The sequence below is a fragment of the Miniopterus schreibersii genome, assembly GCF_964146895.1.
Source record: "Miniopterus schreibersii genome assembly, chromosome: 11".
Classification (NCBI taxonomy): Eukaryota; Metazoa; Chordata; class Mammalia; order Chiroptera; family Miniopteridae; genus Miniopterus; species Miniopterus schreibersii.
Genome location: NC_138111.1, coordinates 42685131 through 42705429, shown reverse-complemented (window position 1 = coordinate 42705429; position 20299 = coordinate 42685131). Strand labels below are relative to the sequence as shown.

The following is a 20299-nucleotide window of genomic DNA, read 5'->3' as shown; positions in this document are numbered from 1 at the left end:
TTCAGAGCCCGACCAGTCTTCCGGAACGGAGTCCATTCGAAAACCGAGGCACCACTGTACTGAAGTTGCTGAACCCAGGTCTGGTCTCACCCCACCGGTCTAACACCTGGTGCTTTCCTGCCACTGCCAACAGATACACAACCAATTGTGAGTCTAGCTGGTTCTTGATTATATGAATTAACAAAGGGGAGAGTCTGCATAGACAACCTCAAATAAGCGCTAAATAGGAAAATCAAACTGCCCTAGCCGGTTTGGGTCTGGGGTTCGATTCCTGCCAAGGGCATGCACCTCGGTTGCAAGGCATGTACCCCGGTTGCAAAGCATGTGCCTCGGCTGCAGGCTCGATCCCCGGCCCTGGCTGGGGCATGTGCGGGAGGCAGCCAATCGATGTGTGTCTCTCACATCCGTATTTTTTTTTCTCTCTCTCTTCCCCTCGCACGCTCTCTGAAAAGCAATGGAAAAAATATCCTCGGGGGAAGATAAAAAATAAGAAAAAGGAAAAGAAAAAGAAAAATCAAATTTCATTTAGCTTAAGTGGGGTGTCTATGCCTCGCCATTCTTCCCTGAGTAGAAGGGATGGCTTGTAGGCCAGCAGCTAGGCGGTGGTGTTGGGGGAGGCGGGGACACAACATTCCCTTGGACAGTAGGTGTTTCATTAGACTCATAAAATTATTAAACAGCCATTGATTAAAACTAACTTTTATTAAATATTCACTAAAACTAATTTTTGTATGAAGTGGAGCTGCATTTATCAAACCGGGGCCCTCAGATGCCTGTTTTAGTTTCACCTGAGGAAATGGAGATTCCTGAGGTCACTCTAGCTATACTAAACAGAGTTACTGGGGCAGGCTGACATTTCGTATTTTTAAGAGTTTTTCTATGTAAAACTCAACAATTAAGAAAAGGAACAATCCACAAAAAACAAAAACAAAAACAAAAACAGCAGGCAAAAGATATGAGCACCACTTTACCGGGAATTACTGGGGCAGGTTGATATTTTGTGTTTTTAAGAGTTTTTTTATCGTAAAACTGAACAATAAGAAAAAAAATCCAATTAAAAAAAACAAAAGTGAAAACAGACAAAAGATTTGAGCACCACTTCATCAAAGAAGACAGATTGGGGCTGATTGAGCACACAAAAAGATGCCTACCATCATTGGACATTAGAGAAATGCAAATTAAAGCTACCCACCAATTGAAATGGCTAAAAACTTTAAAAAACTGACGCCACCTGATGAGCACTGATGAGAAAGTGGAGGAACTGGAACGCTCACACGCTGCTGGTGGGACTATAAAATGGCTCACACAGTTCGGAACACCATGCGGAAACTTAGAAAGTTACCTGTATGTTTATCAGACGGCTGAGCAACCCCACGCCTAGGTATCTGCTCAAGTGAAATGCAAACCTATGTTCACACAAATACCTGTACACAATGTTTATAGCAGATTTATCCATAATCATCAAAAACTGGGAAAAACCCAAATGTCCCTCTCAACTAAATGGATGAACAAAGCATGGTGCAGCTATATAATAGAATACTACTCAACAATAAAAATGAACCAATATGCGTGCAACAACTTGGATGCATCTCAAATACACTATGCAGAGTGAAAGAAACCAGATGTAAAAGGTCTGATGACACATACTTCTGAGTCCATTCATACGACATTCTGGAAAAGGCGAGGCTATAGGATGAAGATTAGTGGTTGCATGAGACTAAGGGTAGAGAGAGGCTCTGACTAAAAAGCAGTAGCGCCAGGGAATTTGGCAGTGGGGGGGGGGCAGGGGGGACTGGGAAATAGAATTGCTATGTATTTTGATTGTGGGTGTGGGAAATATAACTGAAGTTTTCAAAACTTCTAGAACTATATACCCAAAGCAGTAAATTGTGTTGTATGTAAATTTAAAAGTAAAATTAAAAAAACACTTCCCTAACTAATTCTTTTTCACAACATTTGAGAATGATCACTATGGATGTATTTATAGTTAGCCTTATCCTGCCATCAGCCATAATTCCCTCCTGGATTCTTAACGCAGGCTGAGAAAGATGTACATGTTGTCTGAGGCTATAAGCAGATGATAGTAGAAGTAAACTCCTTACCCCCAAGGTTGACACTTAAATGACCAATTTTTCACCCACGGCAGTTTTGCTCAGTGGTTAAAAGTGTCCGCCCGGGAAACAAAGGGTCCTGGGTTTGACTCCAGCCAAGGGCACATATCTCGGTTGCAGGCTCGATCCCTGGCCCTGGTTGGGGTGTGTGCAGAGGCAACCAGGTGATGTGTTTCTCTCACATTGATGTTTCTCTCTCTCTTTCTCTCTCTCTCTTCCACTTTCTCTGAAAAGCAATGGGAAAAAAAATCCTCAGGTGAGGATAAAAAAATAAAAAATAAATGACCAATTTTTCCTTGATAAAAAATCTTCACAAGGCAGGAAAAGCACAGAATAACCATTGGCCACAAGATATCAATAAGGCCACATACCCACGCATATAGGGTGTCCCAAAAAAATACCCCCACACTTTGAATAATTATAAAGGCAGTATTTATTAAAATACATTTCATTTTCAAAATTGAGCTATCAGCTGTTAAAGTGTGTATACATTTTTTGGGACACCCTGTAGTGGTCAGTCCCCCCATTTGCCTTAAAAGGTCTGTGGGGACAGAAAGTGCAAGGACGAGAGAACAGTGTGAGAGAAGTTGAAATAAATAGGAAATGAGAACCTTTCATTAATAACAGAAACCACAACACGAGCAGCTACACTGGCTGAGTGCTGACCATGTGCCAGGCACAGTAGTATGAGCACTACATCCATCTAGTCCTCTCAACAATTCTATGAAGCAGGTATTATTTATTTTATAGCTCACTGATGAGAACCTTGAGACCCACTGGGTTAACTGATTTGCCCAAGTTCACACAGTTAATAAGAGACAGAGAATGCCGTCGACTCTGATGACAGAACCCACAATTTCCATTTTACCAAGTTACTGCCAGGAAAAGGTGGCTTATCCATAGGTAATACATTACATCCAGGGTATTTAACATACCTCAGATAACAATATCTGGCTATTAAAGGGCACACACGTACTTGATAGAGGAGACATACTCTTGAAAATCTAATTTTAACATTTTTTTAAAAAGTTTACTCATTCTCAGGAAGCTCTCTTGTAGAAAGAACGGTGAAATACATAGGAAAGAATTCCTTTGTGATATAAATGATCACCCCATAATCCTTATGCTGCAAAAGTTTGGATTTTTATATAATGGATTTTCTTAAAACAGGGCATACTTTCAACTCGTAATTTGTTTTTAAAAATCTATGTCTATTAGCTAGCCCTGTAGGTAAGTAAACAAGATTAAGAAGTTTTATGGAATAAGTAAATAAAGGACTTTAGTTAGGCACCTTTTATTTTATACCTCTTCTAAAGAAACAAAAGGAAGCAAGGGACAAATGAAAATCTTTAACATTCTACCACGATAACTTGCAGGATCTCAGTAGCAGTATGTTGGGAAGTGGCTCCAGGCAGCCACATGACCACTGTACCCACTCCCCAGCTTATCCATTCAGCAGCTAAGCTCCATATTAAACAGAGAAGGGGTTGCCCAAAGATGCTAAGACAACAGGAAGTCAAAGAAACATCGATAGCATTCAATGCCTAAGATACCTCACTAGTAAAATAAAACACTTAAATATCTGGGCTTTTGCTGGAGTAAGCATGGTATAAAAACCATGTTCATTTCTAATATTTCTTCAACTCTTAAAGAATAGAGAACAAAATTGTCTCTCTGCAAACTGATCAACTTCGTACGCTATTTGCCAACTCCCACTTAAAAATGAACAGGATGAAACAATCTGTCCAAAAAATAGAGTCGTTACACAGAAAAACACAATGATGCAAAATAACACATTTTAGAATTGGCTCATCTAAAGAGAAAGCTCAAATCAAAATAACTCATGCTACAAACAATACTATACAATGCCAAACAATCTATCTTTAAGAGAATAAAATTTAGAACTCAAACGTGTGTGGCTCCAAAACATGATCAGAAACATATTAAACTAATACCCAAATCCAACCAAAAAAATGAAGAGCTAAGGGGCTCAAAGGGAGTTCTAAAGCACTGAAAACTCAGTGGCCAAGAAGTAATCTGAAAAATACTCGCTTAAAGTGTGCACAGGAACTTTATGGTTGTGGTGTGGGACAGAAGCCGTGCCCAAGAATAATTAGATGACAGGACTGTAATTTGCAGAAACTCTACTTCTCACTTAACTACCAGAACTTTGACGTCATAAGCATCAAACATTAAATAAATTTCTGGCAAACTTGGCATATGTTCACTAGGCCTTCAAGTCCCAAACTCAAATCCTTATTTGGCTCGCAAACAGAACGCTTTTATGGTGCCTGTAAGAATAAACTCAAATGAGGTTAACTTAAGAAAAAAAAATCTAAAATTAAAATGCAATGTTAATTAATGTAATGCTAAGTGGCTGTAAGTTAAAGTGTAATGAGACTCAATGAATTTGGTAATTTTATAAAATCTTCCCAAGGCTTTTGGACACCAGGCTGAAAATGCCGAAATTTCCCTTTTCTCTTTACGCTAAATCCTCTAGCTCCTATCAAATAAATTAGTACTTGAAGATAGTTTCAAGATACCTGTACCTAAAATTCAAGCCTGCTGTTTTAGAAACACAATTTCAGGTGCAGGTATGTCAACCATATCAGCAGGGGGAGAAAACACAAACTTTTGCATTTTGCAACATACTTTTTCTGGAAGCTGGGATTCCACTTCTTTCTTAAGTCTCCTCAGTAAAAATGGTCTCAACACCTTATGTAGACGCCGGATGATCAATATAGTTTCTTCTTCATTCAAGTCCACCTATAATAGAACCACAGATGACTGATTTTTTTTTTTTTAAAAAGGATGTTTCATTTAATAATGATTTATATTTATTATTTGTTTCAATATATGTTTGAAATTTTATGTGTATTAAGGCCAGGTTTATACCTGGTCATGACACTTCAGCATTCTCTTCCCACCTGCCTACCCCATGGTAATCAAATAGCCTATAAGTGGGTGTTGTCTTAAGGATGGGTTTGTGGAAAAGGGCTCATATGCAATCAGTTCATATCAGTACTGTTAACAGCTCACAATTTTATGGGATATAACTGTCAATAAAGACTGACTGAAGCCCTGGCAGGTGTGGCTCGGCTGGTTGGAGCGTCATACACCAAAAGGTTGCAAGTTCAATTCCTGGTCAGGGCACATACCCAAGTTGTGGGTTTGATCCCCAGGTGGGGCATGTACAGGAGGCAACCAATCATTGTTTCTTTCTCACATCAATGTTTCTCTTTCTCTGTCTCCCTCTCTCTCTCTTCCCTTCCCTCGCTCTCTAAAGTCAATAAAAACATCCTTGTGTGAGGATTAAAAAAACAACAACCCACATTTAGGGGAAAAAAAAAATACCCATATTTAGGGGGGGAAAAAAAAAGACTGACTGATGACTGAGATAGAACATGAGTAGCTCTGGCCAGGTAGCTCAGTAGGTTAGAGCGTTGTCCCAATATGCCAAGATTGTGGATTTGATCCCATGTCAGGATACATACCAGAATCAAGCAATGAATGAATGCATCAATAAGTGGAACAACAAATCAGTGTTTCTCTCTCTCTTTCAAACCAATAAAAGTAAAGATTATTTAAAAAACAAAAAAAGAACACGAGTAAAGCTGTAACAGTTAATGTGTTCTTAAGCGGAAGCATTAAGTTAGGTTCTTAACTTTGTCTCAGATGCAAAAACATACCAACAGAAATGAAAACAAGAGTAGATCCAATTTATGTTGGTTGGTTTCTAAGCCAGACGACCTTGCTCTTCCTTTTTTCTGCCCTGATCATGTTCGAGTTACAGTCATATTTATAAAATCATCTGCTTTCTCTTTCACCTTCCTCTATTAACCTCTAGGGGGCAGAGTTGATTGACTCTATACAAATGGGAGAACCAATTATTTATTGACAAAAAGGAAATGCACCCCAAAATTAAAGGGCTCAAGAGTTCTAACATGAATTTCCTTCAAGCATTCTTTGTGGCTTTTCATCCCTATAGTTAAGAAATCACTAATCAAAAGGACATGTACCCATTTCTTTTCTTATAATGGCTCAGGTCTTCCTTCTATCAATGAGCTCTTAGTTAAGACAGACAGTGGAAGAAATGGTAGTAAGAAATTTGAAAATGGCTACTCCAGGATTTGAGGAGTATTTATGTAGACACACAACTGAGGCTTACCCAAAAATCTGGAAAAATGTGTATACAAAAAAGTAGTGTAAACTAATTCAGTTTTACACACATACACTCTTTATGTGGAAAAAGTTTAAAGGGAAGCCCAAGTTTATAACAAGGAAATACTTGTTTTAAGGTTTAGGTTGAGTTAGTTGAGTTGATCAGGTTAAACTGAGTCAATAACTTGTCGCCACACTTATCCTCCCTGTGTCCCACAGCAGTTAAGCATCCCATCATCAGGAATGTTCTCTGGTGGCCTGGTTAACACACTGGCAAAAGACACAGGAGTTGAGACACCCCACACTTGACTAGATCCGCCTTCTTCAGAAGGGAAACTCCCGGGAATGGGGAACATGTGCACTCACTGATTAGCTTCATAATGTAGATGACATTGTAAAACACCCAATGGGTTTTCTGCTGCTCTAATGCTCTCAGCTCTAGGTCCTTTCATTTCATTTCATGGTCAAGCAGTGGGGGGGGAGGGCGGGGGGGGGGGAGAACAGAAGTGAGACCAGTACCCTTTCTCCAGTCATGGCAAACGGGGCATTAAACCACTGTTCAAATGTGCTGCAGCTCTTAAAAATTGTTGGGAGGAGGAAGTTGAGGAGAGCCCAGAGCTCTGGGAGCTTATTCTGCAGTGGGGTCCCAGTCAACAGGATCCTTCTGGGGGCCACATAGTGAGTGTTCAAGACCTGAGTCAGCTTGCAGTGGTGATTCTTCATCCGGTGGCCTTCATCCACAATCATGTACTTCCACCGAATCTGTAACATAAGATGGACCGACATGTGGTGAGCAAGGGAAAATACAACTATTTCCAACAGGCAGGTGGTAAATTGGAAAACCAAAGAACGCATACTTGGTGCAAGATATGGTGGGATTAGCATAAAAGAATCTCAACAGTCTATATCCCATGCCTGATGGATCATATTACATCATGTAATAATGAAGTTAGAGCAATGACATTCCTTAGGGGCCATGTCATTCCAAATCACCCTTTAAAAAGAAGGAAACTTGGGCCCAGAATGAAATGGTTAAGCTAGGAGTGGTGCCTGTGTCTCCGCAGCCAGCACTCCTTCTGTTAACGCTGTAATGTGATTGCCATCCCAGACTTAATGGTCATGCTCTCTCTGCTCCTAGCAAGTACAGAATATAGCTCTCCACCTGAAGCAGTGGCCAATTTTTCCAACATTACCTATAGCTGAGATACTCTGGCTTTGTGCCTTCTTTTCTATTACGTTGGCTGACTATTAACTACCTTTGGGCTTGGCTCAGTGTTCTTTATTTTTTAATTTGAACTAGTTGCTAACATTTAAAAGTTGGTATATTTCACATAAAAATCTGGACATCAAGCTTCCTTAAAAAAACAAACTGGAAGATCTGGCAACCTGGACTCTCTCAGTTCACACATATTCCTTACCTGCCAAGTACTGTCAGGTCTAGGATCCCTGCTTTAAGATATGGAAAATGAAAGGATATTCTCACTGGCAGAGAGGAAAATGCTAAAATATCATCCCTCTGTTTATGCCAAACCTTCAGAATTAAACACAATATACTCCCCCCACATGACCATCACCTCAAAAGTAAATGTCCATATGATACAATCCTCCTTCCTAAGTCTACAGATAGTCCCCTTCCCCTCTCATATTTTACCCTTGAGCCCTCTTCGAGGTCACTGTTCTCCATTTCTTAAAGTGAGAACAATGAGGAATGTTCCACTAAGCCTATCCATTCCCTACAGAATAGGGGCGATGGCCAAGAAAAGCATCTGGTGCTCAGATGTCATGGATGCTGCTGCACAGCTCTTAGAGAGAGGAGGGAGATGGCGAGGGAAGGATTCCGCACAGCCCCGGCCTTCCTCATCAGAAGCACCAGGAAAGTCAGGGGCAAAGATGTAAGACCATCCGTCGGGCTGGGAAGCTCAGGTTAAAGAAACTACCAGGGTTTTTGTGTTTTCTCTTCCTCTACCTCCTCTAAGAGAAGTGTTTAAGAATAACCAAAGTGGTACAATCAGCTGTCCCAAACTTAACAACTGAATGAAAAGAGGCCAGCAGATAAAATATATTTTAATAAATATTCTAAATCTACTTTCCTGCCCAATTTGGCTTATGGAATAATAAAAAAGGAAGCAGAGGCCTTAGGTTTTGCTGTTGGGTCTACTCCTAATTAGGTCTTCCACTTGGAAAAAAATTACTGCCCCGTTCTGTATCTCCATTTCTCCAGCAACAAATAAAAGCAATACATCTCGTTAACAGGCGCCTCCAATGAATTTTGAAATACATAAGCAGAAAACACAGTATGAATTTGTTTTCAAGGATTCCAAATGTATAAACATACTCCCATAGTAATACTGAAAACACATCATTTCTGACACTGCCAAATTCATCTCTGAATATGAGGAATTGTTGCCGGTGCCAGCTCAGTGATGAAACCTCCCCTGGGACCACATTTCCTTTATGTTATTTCCTGTGATGCCATGAAGGGAACGCTCAGTTCCCAGAGCAAAGGTTTAGTGCAGTGATGGAACAAACCCCAGAAAATGGGGATTTTGTTCAATTCCGGCTATAACTTAGTTTCAGATTATAGTGCTTTCAAAATATCACAGGGCAAAAGAAATTACTAAAAAAAATAAAATAAAAATTAAGTCTTCATATTTGCTCCATGAAAGAAACTACTTCTAGCATTCTACATGAACATATTAGGAGGCAAGATGATATTAATGGAAAAAAATTATATTTTATGGCTAAAGGAAAAGTTAGGGACATACAAATTAGGAGACATGTAGGTTACAAGTAGAAAACCACTCTTTCCCAGCTCCGAGTAGTCAGCCCAGAGTAATTCAAACAATAATAGCCCATATTTTTACCAGGAAAAAAACCCAAAAGAGGGATAGCAGAAAAACCAACAGCTCAGAGAAATGTTCATGTGGAGAAGACCATATGGAGAGGTGCCTACTTGTCTTTGGAGAGACAAAGGCACAAGAGGAATGAAGCTACGCTACTGACAATAACCCAGGGAAACAGAAACAGTTATTTCTTCCACAAGTACGTTCAGGGCTGTTGGAGAGAAAAAAAGGAGTTGCAGAAGAAACTCAGGTGAACTTTTTAAAGAGATGTAAACTCATTAACTATGAGAGGATAGGTAAGAGCCCCAGGATCAATGGCATACATGAAAAAAAAAATAGTAAGCATAAAATTAAAACCCATGATCAAAATATATATGACTCAAAAAAAAAAGAGAGATAGATAGAAGCCATTTAATGATCAAATTATACTAGTGAGTATAATTTAGGGAATACTTTATACTCCAGTGCAATGGTCCATAACTAGAGATAAAAAAATTTTTTTAAAACGTACCTTTGCAAGAATGTGCTTGTCTTTTATAATGTATTCATAAGTAGTCAAGAGGACATTGAATTTGCCACTCCGTAGCTGGGGGACAAGGGAGCGACGCATGGCAGGGGTGCCCTGAGTAGAAAGGAAAAAAATCCACATATATATTACCCAATGGAAGTACATGTGTGTCATTTCTCACTATTCAGAGCTTAATGGAGCCCAGACCTGTGACTAAAGATTGCACATATATGCATTATTATATACAGATGCATTATCCATAAAGAAAGTGCTCAGCGAAATCGCACTGGTCTGGACACTTTGCAGACTCTTAGAGAGAGGCCTTCCCACTGAAAACTCAGGGGAAAGAAAGAAAAGGAAATTACAGTGACCTCAAGGTAGCAGAGAACCCGCTGCTCTAATGAAAGGCTCCTTTTCTATGGGAGCCTATAGCAGGCGGCCCGGGCACGCGGGTAATTGCCTAACTTTCTGCAGGAACAGTGAGCCAGTCAGCAGCACGCAGAATGTGCGATATTTGTCATTTGTATTACTCTCATCAGAAACCTCGCAATATGATAATTAACAATTTTCTTCTGCATTTCACTATCTGAAAGTAATTATGGTTTATTACAGTAATCTTCTTGGGATGATTAACTCTCACTGTTTAGTACATGATGTACATGACAAAACTTTACAACCAAATACAGTGCACAGATGTGCATATGGAATAAAGAAAATGGGGTCTATTTTTTGCTTTTCCACATTTATATATAAATACAGCATTCCAAACCTTGTAAGAAATTTTCACCACAGAAGGAGCCCATTTGTCAAATTCATATGTCCAGTTAGATAGAGTCCTGTAGAACAAAAAAAAGACATTTGTATAAAAGTCAGCGGTGAAAAAGATGTTCTTATTTATTTTTAGGCCTCACCTTGAAAGGGACTAGAGACTATAAAATATCTTGAGTATGTATTTATTTTAAAGGTGTGGAAATAAGAGATAAGTTAGGAATAAGCTGCCACAAAGCATGACAAGTTTGTTGTGGGCTCATAAAAAAATCACATAAAAAAAAAATTAAAGAATACATAACTATAGAGGGCAAAAAACCCCCTAAATTTTAATGTGATGTTGAAAAATAGCAATTGCCAAAGTGATTTGGTGAGTCTTTAGAAAGCCACATGCGTTCAGCGAAAAGTTGAGTCAGGAAAAAGAAATTACAAAAGCCCATGAAAATATTAAATAAATCTGTCAAGAGGGAGCAGGGGAAGAAATAGTGAATGCCTCTTTTTTTTAAATCCCTGAAAGCGTCACCATAATATACAAGTCAGAACATGTAAAATATAGATAAAAAACAAAAATACTAAAATGGAATCTTTATTTTTTTCTCAAGGTCCAGTTTTGTATCAGCTCTGAGGTCTAAGATCTCAGTGCTTAAAAATGCAACCAGACACCCACAGCCAGAGACCCTCCACTGCAGGGGGCGGCTGCAAACAGGTCTTCCTTCTCTTAGGCGTGTGCACTGAGGCCTGCAAGGAGCCACGCAGTGGGCAAGGCCTGGCAGTTTCATGGCACACAGCGAAGACCTGTCCTTGCGAAATCGCTGCAAATGAATTTCACATACCGGGGGCAGTTCAACTAAAATTCTCAGTTAAAATTACAACTTAGACTCAGCTTTAGAAGATACAATAAAGAAAGATTTCAGAACGCCGCAGTCTTTTGACTAGATGTAATCTTTTGGAAATGGAACAAGGGGGAAAAAAAAAATCAAAGAAATTAAAAAAAAAAAAAAAAAATCAAAACACCTTCCCCCTTTGGGAGCGGCTGAAGGAGTGGCTGAAGAATAAGGCCCCCTGTATGGTGTCGGCCACAACGCGAGTAGACCGCTGATAAAATCGCCTTGTCCTTCACTTAAACAGCCGCAAAGGCTGGGAGTGGGGGTGGGAAATAAAAACCTAAATCCAGATTATACGCTCCCGGGTACCCCAGCACCTGCTATAATTCTGCCTTCAATGCAAAACAGAACCGAGCTCCTATTAGGGCACCCTGCAACACGCAGGAAGATAACTGCAGAACAAATGGCTTTACTCACGAAAGGGGGACAATGATGAGATAGGGGCCGTTGAGTCTTTTGTGCTCCATCAGGTAAGTGATGAGCGCAATGGTCTGTATGGTCTTTCCCAGCCCCATTTCGTCAGCTAAGATCCCGTTCAAATTGTTATTATACAGGGAAACCATCCATTCCAGGCCCTGGAGCTGAAATGAAGAGTAATTGTTTCAATTATCCGAGATCTGCACAGGTAATTAATACTAATACAACTCAAGTGAGGCTGTGACTTCTTAACTCCTCTGTGCTGTATGTTGGATTTCCCACGGTAGGCAAGTGAGGGGAGCACCAGCACAAAAAGAATTTAAAATATGAGCCTGTAATCATGCCTGCTGCTTGGCAGGTGCCGAGTGTTAATCAGATTTAGAAACGACGGGCTGGAGCGGACTGGTGGGATTTTAAGCAGCTTCGCTGCTCATCCCTACTTAGCATTTCACAGTATATGACATTCTAGAATTACTATAAATGAAGAAAACCCAAAGCAAAAGCCATTCCAACCACTCCGAGAACAAAAAGCCAATGTGAGGATTAAAGACAAACAAACCGGAAGGCAAGTTTTGGCTCATAGATCACAGATAGTTAGAAATAACCTTCTTGGCTAAGAAGAGACTCCCTTTAGGGTGGGATCCTCTCAGTGAGGAAGCTGGGTGACCAGGGAGCCAGGGGCTGGCTGTTGGGCCCACAGGAGGGTGCTTCCTGGTGGGGACAAACCTTCCAGGCAGTAGGTGAGAACTTTGCCAGGTGGGCACTCCCCAAGGGCAACCTAGAAAATACGTGTGTTCCACATATCTGTAAAGTACAAACACTCTGCACTGAGATGCAGCTTTGCAGTCCCCGAGTCTGTCCAGTACAAGAAAGGTCAAGAGATAATACAAAATCATTCAACCTCCCTCTCCTAACCACCCTTCTACCATCATACCACAGATGCTGGACTTAAAAAGTAGGATCAATGATGATAAATAGATAGATAAGTAGATAAATAGATAAACAGATAGATAGATAATAGGTAGATAGATGGAAAGATATAGATACTGCTATCTATATCTTTATATATCTATATCTATCTATATATATATCTATATCGATATCTGTATCTATATTAGCTGCAGTCAATTTAGCTTGCTAATGAAGCTATGCTTAGGGAAATGTTAATTTTAATATGTTTTATATAAGAAAAAAGTAAGTCATTTATTTTAAACTGTATTAAATGATTATTCTGTGCAAGGAACCATGAAAGGAGCGATGGCAGGTGGATCCCTCGGTATGTAAGATGCATGCCTTCCTTCAGGAGCTTTCAGTCAAAGAGGAGACAATAAGCCATTCACATATACACAGGCACCATGAAACGAATGGTTGGGGTGTCAGTGCCATACATATAAAATGGCATTGGCCAGGCTTTTTCCCGGGGAGAGCACTGCAGTGGTTTGAAGAAATACTTTCACGTGCCACCTGGAGTACCCTGTGCCATGCAAGATTCCTAAAGGGTTTCGTTCGCAGAACAACAGCAACACCAAGAGATAGAAGGAAAATGGGAAGAGCCTTTGAGAAAATGGGCGAAAGATAGAGAGGGTAAGTGAGGAAATGACTGGGAACCACAATTGGTGGTCTGGAGGAGCTGTGTGCTTCCAACATGACGCCAAGACCTCCAGACTCTCAGGAAAGTCAACTAAATGCCAGGAACATTTGGACACTGGGAGGTGGTGAATTCTTTTTTTAAATGAAAATTGGCAAAGGGGCTGAATTTTGCATCTGTGTTAATCCCAGATAAAACAGAAGCAGAAACTGGCAGCAGAAGGGACTAGAAATTCACTAAAATTGCAGGAAATGAATTGTACTTTCCTAGACCGTCAAATTGGAGGGGCTGGGTACTGAACCAAACTTACAAGGCTTTCCAGGAAGCAGCAGGATGGCCTCAGCTATGTGAGGGTTAAATAACTATTAATGATACAAAAATGTGTCAAGGAGCAATCAGACAGAAAGCTCACTTGGGGACAGAGTGGTCCAGAAAGGCTTGGAGCTATGCTTTGAATTGGTTTGTGAGAAACGAACAGGATCTCATCAGGCAAAAGGAACTTCATGAGACAAAAACCCAGAGGGGGACAGAGGAAGGCCCATCCTGGGATCTACAGCAGCCCAGTGCAGGGAGAAGGGCATACAGTTCACATAGAAAAGCAGGGAAGATAGGTTTGAAAAGACAGTGTTGGAGAGTGCTGAAAAAGGTGTTGGATGGCAGGAGAAATCACTGTGCCATTAAGTTATTTATGAATAACCCAGAGAATGCATCTCTCAGACACAGGCACGTAAAAGTCTATTAGAACATACTATGAATTCACATCTATGCTGAGCAGACCAAGTAAAATGATGACCACTTTGAATCTCATAAAAGTAGCATGGTCTGTGGAGAAAACATTACCTCACTATGGACAGAACAGTGGTTGTCAAAGTGTGCTTCAGAGACTCCTGGGTGTCCCAGACCATCTCAGGAGACCCACAAGGTCCAACAATGTTCACAATAACTTCAGGGCATTATTTACCTTTATATTGTGCTGATGTTTGCAAAAGCAACAGTGGGTAAGAACTGCAGGCCCTTTAGCAGGAGCCAAGGCAATACTGTGGTGGTCAATGCATGCTTCATCTCCAGGCCACGGCAGCAAATACAGGGTTGGGTCCAAAAAGTTTGAGAACGGTTGGCCTAAAGCATGTAGCTCCTAAAGAATATTCTAAAAGATGCTAGTTTTACAAGATCTTAACAGGTGATATATGAAAATAAGGCTGGGTAGTCAAAGAAATTTGGGAACTAGAAAGTTAAATTATTTTATTGCAGACACTGATGTACAATTATGGATGGCACAATTATATCTGTAGAGTCATGGATGTGCTGATGTATGTCGTGGACTACCAGGAGGGGTCACTGTCAGGATGCCCAGATGGCTGGGTGGCTCAGGACAGTCCTGGGTTATGCCTATTAATAATAAGGGCCCCTATTCACTCTCATTAGTATCCAAGTTTGAAACAGTAAATTATATGGTAATTCCAGTTATAGCTGATTGTATTTCCTGTATTTATTTGACCACGGAACCTGTATTTCTTTTTCTTTTTGGGACAAAAAGTTCCAAGGAACACACTTTGTGGAAAAATGGAAGTGCTCTAAAGGCAGGATTCTAGGCGCAATGGAGAGAATGCCAATATTATAAGCAGGGTGACTTAAAATGCCTCACCATCATCAAACCTCTTAAGCAGTCGACACGTGCATGAGACTTACTTCAGTAAAAAGCAGGTAGAAGCTTGCGACTTGCCAAGGAAACACAAACCATAGCAATCACCTGATAGTGCTTCAGGGTCCCGTTGATGAGGAGGGCAGACTGCTTCTCCACCCTCTCGGAGATGGCATGAGCCACTGTGTAGTAGGACTGGGAGCCTCTGGCACTGCACTGCATGCTGTATTCATCGTCCACGTCTTGCTTAGCTGTCCTGAGGCACAGAAAGCGGAGGATCACGCACAGACATTCTGGTGCATGTGTTTTTATTTCATTCCATTCGAAAAGATGAATGGAAAGCCTAAAATAGCTGCAGTAGTACGGTTTATTTATTACCTACTATATAATTGCCTGGCAATTAAAATACATTATCTGTAATCCTCACAAAAACTAAGCAAGGCAGACAGTATTATTTTCACATCCCCATTTTATGCATGTGGAGAACCTCAGGCTCAGAGAGGTTAGTGAATTTACCTGCCACGTAAAATTAGCGGCGTCAGAATCTGAACGCAGGCCCGCGTGCCTCAAATGACTGATACGAACACGAACCGTACCTGCAGATTAACACTTTGCCTACGAAGCTGTCCTCGGCTCTTGGGGTGCAAAGATAAACCCTACTCACAGAACACTGTCTAAATCTTGGAGGACAGGTGAGAGAGGGCTGAAGCTGACATAACAGACAGGAAAGTGGAAAGGTAGTTTTCCATTCTCTATGCCAGGTTAAGGAGCTGGTGTTTTATTCTACAGGCAATGAGGAGTCCTGAGGGGTTCTTCTCGGGGGGAGGGGGGCAGACTGATAAAACAGAAGTCCCTAAAGTAGGGCATACAGCCCTGCAATTAAAGGAGAAAAGGTTAGAATGTCTATTTCTGTTTTTTTCTTTTAAATTTCATCGCTTTATAATGTTCTGTTTTGCATACTGTTTCACAATAATTTCCTTTTAATGTTAGAGCCATACACACAAAGAGCTGAGTAGACCATGGATACAGAGGACGACCCGGGTGCGGCACGGAGCTGGGCATGTAGGTGGGGGAAGGAGAGGGGTGCAAGGGTGCTGGGGCGTTTCCAGGCAGGATTTGGTGGCTGACTGGCTTGGCAAAGAGGACAGGGGAGGGAATGGTGGTTCTCACTTGGCTTTCTGGGTGAGTGCTGATGCCACTGAGGAAGGAAGGAAGGGCAGTGAAGCAGCCAGCTAGAGGGGCAAGTTTGATCAGTTCAGTCTGGGGTGGAGTGCAGGTGACGGGTGAGGAGCCCGGGAGTGAGCAGGAGCTGAAGCCGGGGATTGGGGAGGGAGAAGAGGGCAGGGGGCAAGAGGGGCAACCCGAAGCCCTGGGGCCTGGTGGCCTGGAGCTCAGCGGCCACTTCTGATGGCAGCCACTTAAGTGGAGTGTGGCCACGAAGTTGGCTTCCTTCCTTAAAATACTCTAAAAAAAATCGCTAAAGCCTCATTTACGTCACAAAATGCATCTGCAGGGAAGAAAACACTGGAGAGATACCCACTCAATGATCTGCTTGGCGTCCTTCTCAGAAACGTCCTCGCTGTTGGGGTCCAGCAGTATCTTCTCTTCAGTTTCCTGCCGACTGGACTCCTCTTCCTCATCCTGGGGCAGAAACAAAGATCCCGCTCTAACAAGGGAATCTATGGTGGGCCCTTTCCAACGAGGGGTTAACAGTGATCAACTTCACAGATGAAGTCAAGAGCAGCCCCAGGTAGCACACACCGCTGCACTGCGTCCACCCGGCCAGGTGAGGGACAGAAGGAGCCCTCTGAGGCCCCTACCCCCTCCGCTCCTAAGAACAAAAACGCAAAGATCACACAGAGAGAGGGTGCGTATCACTGCTTGGTTATCAAAGAGTCCTGCAGATAACATGACTGTCCCTTACTTAGCAGCACTCTGCATCCTTCCTTCTGAAGCCAGGCTCTGAGATGGTCATCTTGTCCTACTCACAGGACGTTCTCTGATAAGGCCAGTGGCCTTTCACGGCCCCACGACTCTGAGTACGGGGCTGGGGCTTGCAAACACGCGGGTTCCAGGGGAACTTCACACCAGGAGTTTCTGAATATTCTGATGAAAACTGCCGATACTCGGCAAAGGGTCCATCACCTCCCACCTCTCCACTGTGTACTACGTTCTACTGGACTGTTTGAAAGCATCGCTGAATATTCACTATGCCACCACTAAGCACTGGGGTTGAAGGCTAAATCTTTCCAGATAATCTAATAGAATTCCTTTAAAAGTAGATTTAAAGAGAACGATGCTTTCCCATAATTCTTGAATGAAACAATACAACGTGACACAATATTAATGCTGAAAATCAAGTCTATGGTAAGATCATTGAGACACAGGGGTAAACTAAAGAACCAGCACAGCTCCTTCATTTTCCAGGTTAAAAAGGAAGCGCTGAGGGAGGAAGGGACTTGCCACAAATGGGTGGCAGACCCCAGATGTCAGCTTCATTCCATTCCTGGCTATCAGAGCTGCCTGCAGTTGTCAGTCTCGGGTTATCTCCTCTCTGTCCCTTAACAAGGAGACTCTTCCAACGGATCATTTATGGGCCCATTCATCTGAGTCAACAAGAAATATTTTTAAAGTTGATTTTGTAAGCTTCAAATATCTCAGAGAAAGAGTAGCCTATAAAAATACAGCATGGCTCTAAAAATATTTGCTTTTTAAGAGGATCCTCTTTTAAAAATATAACTTTTATTTTTCCTCTTTGCAAAGTGTCCATAGGAGATTAATTTAGAAAACACAGGTCCACACAATAGGAGGAAACAACAATTGTCTTAAAATCCTAGTGTGCTATTATCGGTAAGGCAGCTTTGCCCACTCCGTGGCACCTATGCCATGGCACTCAGAACCAATATTCCTCTATACAGGCAAAAACCACATTCAGTGACTGCACACAACAATATATCCAAGTATATCCAAGGAATTCAAACAAGAATCACAGTTAAAGGGAAACCAAGAGGATCAATAAACTCATTAAATCAAGCCTAGGTTGCCCTTTTCATTTAAGTTCCCAGACTTTCCATTTCAAATAGACTCTAAGGTCCAAAGGACTTCAGAAATTTTTAGGCAGCAAACCCTCAGTGTGAACCACTTGGAGGCATGGGACTGTCTTGCCCAAAGTGCTCCATCTTCAGTTCTTCCCAAAAAACCTTTCCACCACTTCTGATTTAATGCCAGCTTCTCTTTCTAGGTTCCAAATGAATTCAGAATTCACCAAGTCTCCCCATTGCTCAGGAGTCCCCAAGAGGTCACTGCACGGCTAGGCGTGTCCCATCAGAGCTCTGGCAAAACCTCAGCCCCAGTAATCACCTAAAGGCCAACACTGGAAGGAGAAGTACAGAAGGACACAGGTGCTTCCCTCATAAACTTTCAGACCCATGAACTCAAACAGAGACACATACATACCTCTTCCTCATAATCAGAATCGCTCTCTTCACTGTCGGACCTGGGGGCAACTTCGTAACTACAGGAAAAGGAGTGGGGAAGAAGAGAGGGCTTAGTTCTTTAAACTGCAAGACAATATATGCATGTATGACTTGACTAGCATGTTCAGTGTGCAAGTGACAAATGGGGGTACCAATTTTAACCATCTCAGCAAAGCTTGTGTTGTTTTAAATCCACGGTTTTACAAGGACCACAAAAATTAAAAAGCCAAAGAACACCAATAATTCTGCTTTAATGCTTACCCAGGATTCATTTCCAACCAGGCATCCAACTGACTTGCTTTGGGTGCTTCTGGTCCAAATAGGACCTTGCCGGTTTCTGTGTGAGTTACTTTGACAGGAAGGTCACTCATCTGACTGCTCTCATCTATGGGCTAGAAAGGAGAGAAAAAACCACATCACCACTTGGTGTTATGATGTTCTCCCAGTTCTGTGCAGAACATGTCTTAGCCTTTTGGCGGCCGGCCCTTGAAACATTTTTCTGTTATTGGAAATGTCACCAGCACAAGACCTCAGCTCTCCCAGATGGCTGCACTCACCAAGCCTCTGAACTAGGAGCTAGAAGTTCAAGGTAGTAGGGCCAGGTACACTGGTGGGAGGGCGGACCCCAGCGGCAGCAGAGCCAGTACAGCGGTCCTGGCCATGCCAAGCTCCTGCCTGCTCCCAGTGTCAGCCACATCCTCACTGATCCTTGTATGTATAATATCAGGTGTAGCCTCAAGTCTGGTTCTCCAGGCTTCCTGGAGATCCGATGAATTACCCAATATACCATTAATACATTCCCTTGTGACTCAAATCAGGCAGAGCTGATTTTTGTCATTTGCAAATCAGAACCTCAACCCCCTAAAAATATCCCCCGTATCATGACTACTGCAAACTTACGGTTTTGGAGAGAATGGGAAAAGAAAAAAGTATGTAACTTGAGTCATCTCATTACTGGCTTGTTTGGTTTAGCAGAACCAGTGTCCTTTATCCAAAACCAAACCACCAGGTAACCAGGCCAACCATTGGTACCTGGGAGTGTGATAAAGCAAATAGCTTTGCTTATCTGAAATCTGAAGAATAGACCTAGACTGAGCTAAAGTTCATTATTAGACTCTCAATGAAAAATGGCTTGCTCAGAAAATTAAGAGAATAAATGATATTGCAGAGGCTGTGTTTAACCTACTTCAGAGAATAAGCTGTTTCAAAGGCCTAAAACTGGAGTAATCCTATGCAAATGAATGCTGCTGATTAGAGGGCAACTGTACTTCCAGGAGCAGACCCCCAGGCAAGATGCTTGCTTGGAAATGCTTCAAGTTATCTATCTCCGTAAAAGTAATAAAATCCAATGTTTAGACTACTCCTTAATTCTAAAAAATTTTTCTAAATTATTCTTATTTGGAGTTAAATAAAAATGACAGGAAAAACAGTATACTGTAGGTTACTGTCTGTATCTAACAGAAAATGAACGCCCCCTAAATTGGTTCTCCCCCCCAAAAAATGCTGTCAGAATAAGGAACAATATATTAGCAATTATCCACAAAAACAACCTTTGAAAAAAAGAGCCTTACTCTAGACTGTTGTTTTTTCTTGTACATGTGCTAAAGCAGTGGCTGTGAACACCATTCCTTTGCAGGCCAAGATGACGTTTCTCCCTCATTAACGTAAAAGGTCACCTGTATGCTCATGCAATAAAGAAGGAAATCCACCGCTCCCTACCACCTCCCGTGGAAAAATCATACTCCATGATCTTGAACTATTATGACACAGCTTATTTCATTGCTTTAGGTGTCACGCCTCAGAGAAAATTGGTATTCACTGTAGCTGGAATGAAAACTTTGGCAGCAGCACTGAGCACAGCAGTGTAATAGGAAAATTATTTCATAGCAAGCTGAGCAAGA

General features: G+C 41.6%; 1 protein-coding gene across 5 annotated transcripts in view; it reads right to left on the bottom strand.

Moving 5' to 3' along the window:
• The window catches only part of SMARCA2 (SWI/SNF related BAF chromatin remodeling complex subunit ATPase 2), a 157106-nt gene that overhangs the window by 83477 nt on the left and 53330 nt on the right, over nucleotides 1-20299 (bottom strand). For all 5 annotated transcript variants that reach the window (XM_081151009.1, XM_081151012.1, XM_081151011.1 and 2 more), the window contains exons 11-19: nucleotides 18660-18790; nucleotides 18379-18436; nucleotides 16463-16563; nucleotides 15031-15178; nucleotides 11693-11856; nucleotides 10393-10459; nucleotides 9627-9737; nucleotides 6792-7034; nucleotides 4764-4877 (exon numbers count right to left, since the gene is read on the bottom strand). In XM_081151009.1, coding sequence (XP_081007135.1) covers nucleotides 4764-4877; nucleotides 6792-7034; nucleotides 9627-9737; nucleotides 10393-10459; nucleotides 11693-11856; nucleotides 15031-15178; nucleotides 16463-16563; nucleotides 18379-18436; nucleotides 18660-18790 — 1137 coding nt within the window. The remainder of the gene's footprint in view (nucleotides 1-4763; nucleotides 4878-6791; nucleotides 7035-9626; nucleotides 9738-10392; nucleotides 10460-11692; nucleotides 11857-15030; nucleotides 15179-16462; nucleotides 16564-18378; nucleotides 18437-18659; nucleotides 18791-20299) is intronic.